This window comes from Condylura cristata, unplaced genomic scaffold, assembly GCF_000260355.1.
Source record: "Condylura cristata isolate star-nosed mole 26May11 unplaced genomic scaffold, ConCri1.0 scaffold00012, whole genome shotgun sequence".
Lineage (NCBI taxonomy): Eukaryota > Metazoa > Chordata > Mammalia > Eulipotyphla > Talpidae > Condylura > Condylura cristata.
Genome location: NW_004567113.1, coordinates 16,654,371 through 16,664,454, shown reverse-complemented (window position 1 = coordinate 16,664,454; position 10,084 = coordinate 16,654,371). Strand labels below are relative to the sequence as shown.

Here is a 10,084-nt window from a genome sequence, read left to right as displayed (position 1 = left end):
GTCAGTCAGCCTGTTCTGCTCCCCACTCTGTCTCTGGTGAATCCTCTCACTGCCCCTGCACTTTTGGCCTATACCCCAGTTCTGTATGCATAAGTAAATAAATCTTTCAACAATATTAAGAACTGTTTAGACAGGCCGTATTTCAATTGCTTTTTTAGGTTTGTTGTAATCTCATCCTTTAATTTACATTGTAGTGCATTGTGAATAAATAGTGAAAAACTATTTTAAGACTTTTTTTTCAGAGTGTCTTAGATTGAAAGGATTTAAAGTACTGGAATTGCAGTGGTAATAGAAAATCTGTAAAACTTACTTTAAAATGTTATTTCTTTGGACTTTATGGCTTTATCCAAAGTTTTAGCTATTGAGGTACTCTAGTATCCATACCATCATAAAAGCTATTTTATGGGACAATAGAAATTGATTCATAAATTTGTTAGACCTGAAGGATATATGGCTATCAATTCAGACCTTGGCAAACAGCTCATTTTATTTAAAATAAATCATAGATCATTTACTCTATAAGGACATCAACATAAGGTAGTTTTATTTTGACAAGTCCAATGTTTAGATAAGGAAAGTTGTTTTCTTTGAACATAGTTTGATACCAGTGAATTGCCTTCAAAATTATGGGAATGTTATAGTAATGTCACTTAAACATTGTGCTGTGAAGTTCTTGCATCAATTGGGTTATTTCCATTCACATAGACATGTTCTTGAGGTTGAACAAGTATTCGGAGTTACTCATTCATGAATTCATGAAGGTACCATGTTATATGACGGGTATATACAAAGTGGAATAACATGATATTTTCTTCCTTGAACAGTCAGAGTCTGGTGAGAAGACAGATAATATAAACAAATTTAGGAAGACTTCTTGGACCCAGATAAATTCAACTTTGAATTAACAAAGAAAAATCAAATTTCTATGAATGAACGTGAATAATTAACCCATATTTTTGAAACATCCTGTCCAGAGTTCAGTAAGCTTGAGAGCTGCTAAAAAGTGACTTGTTTTGGAGTTGGGGTCACTGAGACAGTAATTGAGGCACAAAGAAAAACTCTATTCCTAGTGTAGAATTGATGCATACAAAAGAATAAAGATGACTGGTGCCTTGGAACCAGAATGAACTAAAGGGGTGGCCGTGGGTGTCAGAGTAGAATGAAGACCTGGTTCATTTTATGTAGCTTCAGTGAATCAGTCTATTCCTGTACTTTAATCTTGAAAATTAAATCTGTGGATTCAATCCTCTCTTCTTCCTCCATCTGCAACATTCTGGATCTTTCAGTGCAAGGCTCTCCAATAAGTAATGCTTTTCCTTGTTTAACCTGTGTAGGTGGGGTGGGAGGATGGGAAATTAAAGGTCCTCGTGGGACTGTATTTATTCTGAGAAAAGGGAATATTTAGAAGATATTTGCTATATACCATGAATTGTAGAAAGCACTTGGACTAAAAATAATGAGCCCTTTTCCCCTTGTAAATTCCAGGTATTACTTATATCTCTTTAAATATATCATCTCCTTTGATCTTCTCAATATCCCTCTATGTTAAGTACTTTATCATCCCTGTTTTACAGATGAGGAATCTGAGATGCAGACACCTTAACTTGTTAACAGACTTGCTGTTAAATAAATGGTGACACCAGGATGCAAGCCAGACAGCCTGGCTCCAGTGTATAACACACTCAGGTCTCAAGGGTGTTGTGAACGTGGGTGAATTGTTCAATCTCTTGTGTTCTGTTTCCTCATCTGTAAAGTGAGAGTAGTCATAAGGATTGTGCTCGTCCATAGGGCTGTTTTTCATGTAAGTGTTTTTACTACAGCATGGATCCACTTCTTGCCCTCTCGTTTGGGCCCAGTCCTCTAGATGATAGCAGGAGAATTCTCTTCCAGAATAACAAATGCTTCCTCTATCAGCACCTCCAGCTCTGAGAGGTATCCGCATAAGACAAGTGATCAATAAATGGAAGCCACTAACTTTGTGAAGATGTCATTGAAAATAAAATTTGTTTTTACTTATCTACTTGTCATTGCTCTTTGGGTTAAGAGTCAACACCAGTAGTTTCCAAATTATTACCAATTTTAGGGGATTGCTCATAATAATACAGAGAAAAAAACAACAGATATATCAAGTCAGGTTCTAGATTTCATTTACTTTACTCAGACTTTTTGTGAATTAGTCAAAAAATATATTTTTATATTTTTTAAGTGAGCTTGGGATTGAAACACATTCCCTAAGAGAGAAGTGATTTATTATAAGGAACTAACTCATGAGATTGTGGAAACTGGCAAATCCAACAGTGGCAATGTTGAATCTGAAATTTTGATATTTGTCAAGCAGGCCAATACCCAGGAAACTCAGGTGGAACTTCCATTTTACTGTCTAAAGAGTGAATTCCTTTCCAGGAAGCTTTTAATCTGAAGTCTTTAACTGCTTAGATGCAGGATATCCATGTTATGGAGGGTCATTTCCTTTATTTAATAAACTAACTGTAAATATTAATCACACCTGAAAGTACCTTCCCAGCCAAATCTAGACTGGTGTTTGATCTATCTGGGCACCATAACAAGGATGCTTAGCCAAGATGACCCATAGCATTAACCACCACCGATGGTTTCTGCAGTTGCTGGCACCCGCCACTCTCCCCTGCTCATCCAGTTCAGTTCATTGCTAGAGTCCTGAGAACTCAGAAGGTAATTAGACCCTTCTTTTATTCTTCCCCAATTGCACTTTTAGTAGCACTTCAATTGGATGGCTGAGGAAAACAGGATGACAAACAAAAGTGGAAAAAGCCTTCACTAAACAACTTAGGAACTGAATCCTGGGTTGTTTTTTTTTAATTATTTTTTTATTTATGCATTCAGAACTGGGGTACAGGCTAGAGATTTAGGGGTGATGAGAAGATTCACCAGAAACAAAGTGGGGAGCAGAACAGGCTGACTGAGGAAGTACACTGCTGAGGGGAGCAGTGGGCGGGTCAGCAGAGGGCGGATCTGCTGTGCCATGTGGATCTCCTCTGGGGCCTGGGATGGAACTCATGCTGAAGTGGCTTTAACTTCTTAGTGCTGTGGTTTAACCTGCTACACCACCAGGGAGGGCCAAACCCTGGGTTTCTAAACAACTTATGGTGAGCCAGCCAAGGACAGTCAGTGCTTGCTGAGAGGCTTGCCATCTGTCCAGTCAGGCTAACAGGAATGCAAATAAGGATAATAAAGCCTGTTGATGTGCTTAGAAAACTGTGGGGCAACAGAGGGTAGGCGAGTGCTCCCTGAGTAGTGGTGTGGTGCTCAGGGTTAGGGTTTGGAAATGATTCTTGAGGCTGAAGCTTGAAAGCAGCATATTGGTTAGCAAGATGCATCTAAGGGGAGTCAGCGAGGAGTGGGGCTACCAGGAGAAGGGTTAAGAGAAGGGTGCTCATCAGTGACTTGACTAACTTCAGACAGGAGTGAGTCTTCAGACTAAGAGATTTGTCAAGGTCGGGGAGAGAGAGGAGTGCCAGATTATGGGGTCTGCACTTTAGCTTGTCAGTAGGAAAGGTGGGCTGCAGTTTAGACCAGAGAATAACACGGCTAATTCTTTTAAAGGAAGTTTGGTGTTTAAAACACAAACAGTATGGCTCTTTCCTACTCTTATTAAATAGGAATTTTGGTTTGGGAAATCTCTGGGAAAAATGGTATCTATACATTAGTGTGCCTTTAGTTTTACTTTACCGATTTAATTTACTGCTTCAACTCAAAGTCATCAGAGCAACCTTTCACAGGACAGAAACTGGGATTTATGTGACAATTGGATTCAAAGTTACTTCCAAATGGGCATAATTGAAATATGGCTTCAGTATGATGGAGCATGGGAAGTAGGAAAAATGTCTATAACCTTTCTACACTGGGCCCAATTTCACTGGATTTCTGTTTATGACTATAACTTTCTAATTTGTGGAGAACTAACATAATATCTGTTTATGTTATTTAGTACCCTGGTGTTCAGGATAAAATAATTTGTGAAATCCTTACAGATGGTGCCTCCATTTATGGTTCATTTGACTCCAGTGAGACTAGTACCCAGCTGGACACACAATAACCGTCAGATATGTTCATTTGCTATGATAAATATATCAAACTACTTATATCCTCTTGTTTCTGATGAGCATTCAAGTATGTAAACAACAAAGAGCTAGAAATGGAAGGGAAGGTGCGGATAGCGATTTTAGAATACCAGTTACTGCAAGTTCAGCATCATTTTCTTTGAAATATGCTGTGATGGTTTCTGCTAGTTAACAGCCAAAAGAAACTTCAAGTCAGGGAGAAGTTGTCCTCCTGAGATTTCAGGACAATCAATGAATTTTTGCTCTGTATCGACAGTTCTCTGTTGCATGCCCTTGTCTTTGACTACGTGGGTTGACTGTCGTGAAATGGATTATACTGTTTTTATTGCCTCGTGAGGTTTAATGAGTGACCAGCAAGCACTGTGTGTAACTGTGACTTCCCTTTGCCTTTTAATTGTTCAGGCAGTGGGGCCATTCACAGTGCTGCTTTTGTGTGTTCATGCCTTAACTGATCAGTTCTTAACTCCCAGCTTATGCTTCTTTGCAGGATGCCACAGTTTGGAAGCCCGATTCATGCCAGAACTGTCGTTGCCATGGTGATATTGTTATCTGCAAACCTGCTGTTTGCAGAAACCCTCAGTGTGCCTTTGAGAAGGTATAGTATCCTAATTATAGCCCAAATCTATTGGTAATATCAGTGAAGGATAGAGTTTTGCATCTTTTGAATCATCTAGTTTTGACATTTATCCCAAACCCAATTGGAAGCTTCATGAAGTGTGAGAGGGAATTTTAATATATCTTATTTAAGAATATCTTGATTTCTATTTACTGAACATTTACTGTGGACCAGACACCAGGTAAATGTTAACAAAGGTTACCCCATTTAATATTATGTGTGATAGGTGTCTTTATCTCCACTTTATAGATGAAGAAAGAGAAGCCTAGAGACTTTAAAGCAACTTAACTATGATTATACAGTTAATAAACTGCTGCCTAGATATATTACGTGGGTCTGAGAGTTGTGAAGGCTACTGAACTAACCATGATATTGACAAGCCATTGAATGGATTGCAAGTGAGGACTGACTTCTTAAAGATGATTTTCTGAAAACATTTATTTATCCTGCCGCTGTTTGTATTATTGTGCTGGCACTGAGTTTCCTCAGTTCATAGGAAAGATTTTGACTCAGGACATCTTGTAGGTGACCAGGTGTTCATTAAGGAATATTTCCTACTCTTTCCTTTGTTATAAATTTTCTGACTGCACTACTATTTTGTTCAAACATTTTTTTCCCCCCAGGTGCTGACCCTTTTCTTTTAAAAATGAACCTTTAAGAAAAAAGTTTAAGCTTCAAATAGGAACAGTTGAAACTCCTTAGAGAATACCAATTAAAAGTATCCTGTTAATTTCACTCACTTGGTTTATTTTTTCAGTCCCCTCCTCCCCCCAATAATAATTAATCTTGAGTCTGTATGCCATCTAATGCTAATACGTTTTTGTTTAACATTGGACCAAAAGTTCTGATCCCTTTAAGGTTGTCTTCAATTTTTGCATGGGTGTACTTCTGAAAAGTTGGGTGAACACCAAGTTTTGATAAATTTGATCTTTTTTTTTTTTTTTTTGCATATCATAGGGCTTCCCATTTTATGGGGAAAATATCCCTGAAAGATCTCTAGCTGCTGAGCAAGTCAGGTCAGAAGTTAAACTGGCTGTGTAAAGTCCCTGAAGATGAGACTTCTTTCCTTCATATGATTGACTGTGCTATCATGAAAGAAGCTGGGAATTCATGCTAAAAGACATAGATTGTGTTGCCCAGATTTAAATATCTTCTGTATCAGGAATCAGCAGACTAATTCTGGCTAACTGTTTTTATATAATAAGCAAAGATGCTTTTTACATGTTTAATGATTGAAAAGTAAACAGAAAAAAATGTTCCAGGAAATCAAATATCAGTGTTATAAAAATGAGCGTGGAAGTACAGGATACAGATTCATTCACGCATCATCTCTGGTTGCTTTCATACTGCAATGGAATTTCATGGTTTGATGTAGATCATAAATGGCCCTCAATGGCTAAAATATTACTGTCAGATATTTCTATCTGGTCCTATCCAGAGGATATTTCTGACTCTTTTCTATACCAGACATGACTGTGTCCCTTCCTAATTTCCTCTTCTATTTTTTTTTTCTTAATCTATATAAACAGCAAGTCCCTTCTCCCAGTTCCACAGACCAGAAAAAATAGTCATCCTTGACTCCTTTTCCCTTCTAGGACATTAGCAAATCCCTCAGCTCCTCCTTCAGTACATTCCAAACCTACTTCTCTACTTTCATTCCAGTTCCACCCATTTCATTCTTTGCTGCGTTCTCTCAGTAGCGTCTTCATTTGTTTCACTGTTTTTGTACTTGCCTTTTTCACTGCACTCTTGAGATAGCAGCCAGGATAATCTTATTAAAATTTAAGTGCGATCGTTTTACTTCCTTCCTGAAAAGCCTCTAGTGACTTCCAGTGGCACCTTTTCTCATAGTAACCCCTCACAATGCCCTGTAAAGTAGTCTTATACCCCTCTAATTAGTTGACTGTTCTCTCTCTCGTTCAGTCTGCTTCAGACATCAAACCTGTTGCTATTCCCTGGATGTTCCAGGAATATTCTCCCATACGGCTTTTCATTTTATCGTTCTTGCTGAAATTGTGTGAGCCTCTCTCTCTCATCATAGTTGTATAGAGATATCCTTTACTTCCTTTGCCTTGCTTGAATGTCATTTGATTTAAAATTCCAAATCTCTACCCCATACTGTCCCTCATCCACACTTTATTTTACTTTTTGTCACTAAGTGCTATCTGGCATACTCTGATATTTCTTTTATTCACTGCATATCTTTAGCATTTGCAATAGTAGGCACTTAATAGATATATTTTGATTGTGTGACTGAATGATGAATCTAGAGAACCATTAAGTTCAAGCTTATGGAGAACCTTGTATGCTGTAATACTGAGCTTAGAATTTTATTTTAAGATGAAAGGATGCTAGTAAAAGTTTTAGGTGTATGGATAGAATAGCCAATTTCTTTTAAATAGATAATTATTTTTTTTTATAATTAATGCATATTATTAGAAATGAAGAGGCCAGAGGAAGGTCTGATTACCTGTGTCACAGCACTGGTAGTGTCAGGAGCAAATAGAAAGGGCAGGTTCACATTTAAGAGATACTATTTAAGGGATAACTTTAGAGGGGAGGGAGGCAAATAAGAGGTGGTTCCTATGTTTATGGCTGTGGCTAGTTAGTTGAGCCATCACTAATAAAGAAAATATAGAAGAAAGAACCCCATATGGGAGGGAAGTGATGATTTCAGTTTGGAGCACAATGAGTTTGTGGCATCCATAGAAGAGTCGGCTGGATACGTCAAAAAAGACAGCTGGATATATGAGTTGACATCTCTGAGGAGAACACTGGGATATATAATATTGATATCATTAGCAGACAGATTGTAGTGCAAATCTTTAAAATTAATGAGTTCACCCAAAGAAATAGGGTGAGAAAAAGAATAAGGCTGAAATATGGGGAACAGAGTCTACATGGGCATAAGAGAGGGATTATAAGAAGGTTTTGAAGACATGGTCAGGGAGATGAGCGTTTAGAACTGGTCAGAGAAGAGAGCAGTCACAAGGGGAGTAGAGTTTCCAGAAGTTTATAACAACAGTGTTAGGTAGAGAATATGAGGGAAAAGAATTGAATATGATGCTTTGGTATTGGCCATGTGCAGCCAGCATGCCAGTGACTGGATTGGTGTTGGGTGTTGATGTCAGTGGAGTCAGGGAGGGGAAATTATAGTGCAGAGGTTTGAGGGTGAGTGGAAGGTGGGGAAATGGGGGCAAATCAAAGGCTACTTTTTCAGGGAGCTCCAGTGAGAGTAGAAGGAGAGAAGTAGGACATAGGCAGACAGCACATCTGTGAAATTTCTTTGGGTTTCTTGTTCCTAGCCTTCAAGCCTCTTGTATGCTGCCATGGAGCATATGGTTGCCCTGCCAGAGCCATTGCCAACATTGCACATAGCTGCTTATTGTCTGCTTCTTCCCCCAGACTTTTAGTTCCTTGAGAGTAGGACATCTGTCTTCTTCATTCTGACAGTGCATCAACTGGATCTGTGTGTGGCACATAGAAATTGTTCAGTCAATATTTGCGGAATGGCCAAACAAGGGAAGAAAGAGTTTTATTTTAGTTTGTCTTTGATATTAACATGAGGGATGTGATCCCCTTAGGAGGGAAAGGGGGATGACTGAGAAGAGAGAGAATTTGAAGGTATGGGATGTGGGGTAGGGAGAAATAGAGAACGAGTAAATTAAAAATAGTTTTTGGAAAACAACATACAGAATTCAAAGCATAAGATGGGAGGACAGCCTCAGTCCCTGAAAGTAGAAAGGAGCATGGAAAAGCATAGATAGAGTTAAGCTTGAAGTAAGAAAAAGAACGGGCTACTCAAGTCCATCCCTAGTGAGTCTGTCATATGAAGACTGTGAGGCTCAACTTGGGAACAAGATGAGAGCAGTGAATATTCAGAACTGTAACTGAGGGTAGATGGGTAAAGCATTTGTTAAGGATCTCATGACTCTGAGTACCAAAGTATGTGGTAGAATGATTTTCTTTTATTTTTTTTGTTATATATTTTTATTTTTATTTTTTACATCATTCTTCATTTTGTGCATTTTTTTCATCTCAGTTGTAACCCCCATGGGCTTCCCACCACCAATTCACCCGTGTGCCATCATCACAGTCCAGTGCACTTTGCCCACCCCATTTCTGATCCTATTCCCCTCTCCACCCCCATAAAATCTGGTTTATAGTTGTTCATTTTTTTTATTCAATTATGTTTGTTTTTCTCTTTCTTCAAGAGTGATTTTCTTAGCAAGGCTTAGCAGCCAGGTATAAGAGAGAATAAGGCAAAGTGTGGACAAGGTAGAGACCTGGGTTTTTGCCATGCTAATGGGAAGAAACATTAGGGGTGCAGGAAATGGTAGTCCTCCAAGCTAACACAAATGGGGAGACAAGACCTGCTGGGGACTGAATGGCTGCAAGGGAAAGAAGGGCTCAAGGGCACCCCTGGAGGAGATGAGATGAGTACAAGTGGGGAGAGAGAGACTGCAGGCTACCGGGCTCAGGATCAGAGAGCTGGCTATGTCTGGGGTGGAATTCTGTGGAGTGAGGTGATGTCCAGAGGTTGACCATGGTCGAAGCAAAAGTGAAGTGGAGTAAAGTTGAAGAAGTTAAGACTACACAAGGATTGAATATTCAATATTGGATATTGAAATTGTCTCAAAGTATGTCTAGATATAAGATAGAGAAGAAAATCAGAGCCAGGTGCCAAGACTTCAGTGTGTATGCATGAAGGAATGATCAGCAAGTTTTGAATGATATTGATAAGAAAGAGTGCCAAAATTGAGAACATGAACTCAAGGTGACTCCTTATCTCAAAAATGGGAGGGTTGGACCAGTGATCCCACATTAAGAAATTTTCAACTCCTAAACCATGTGAATATGTTACAGAGTATGTGGGTTCTTAATTTTAAATAATAAAATAAATCCTAGAATGGTAGAACTAGAAGAGGCCTTTAGAATTCCTTTCATCAGATTTTCTCATTTTAAACATACAGACATAGACTTCTAGTGGCTTAGTCATTTGCTAACAAACTAGTAGGTGACACAAGAGCCTTAGTCCCTGGTCAGTCACTTAGGGTATCACATAGATATGCAGGTTTCCTGTGTATTCCTCAAGAGTAGGAATCATTATTTTGGTACAAATCTGTGGTGGCACAGTTACATTATTTCTTGGCACAAGTTAATTAATCAGTGTATCCTAAACTAAATTATTATTGTTGTTAGTAATAACTTGTGTTCCTATCATTACAAAATGTTTTTCTTTAAAAGATTTATTTATTTATGCTTACAGAACTGGGGTACAGGCCAAAGGTGGGTAGGTGAGAAGATTCACCAGAGACAAAGTGGGAAGCAGAACAGGCAGATGGACAAAGTACACTGCTGAGGGGAG

General features: G+C 38.6%; 1 protein-coding gene across 1 annotated transcript in view; it reads left to right on the top strand.

Annotated features, from left to right (window-relative positions):
- FRAS1 (Fraser extracellular matrix complex subunit 1) overlaps positions 1-10,084 on the top strand; it is a 412,381-nt gene that overhangs the window by 153,742 nt on the left and 248,555 nt on the right. The window contains exon 3 of the mRNA XM_004681192.2: positions 4,588-4,695. Within this exon, the coding sequence (XP_004681249.1) occupies positions 4,588-4,695 (108 nt within the window). The remainder of the gene's footprint in view (positions 1-4,587; positions 4,696-10,084) is intronic.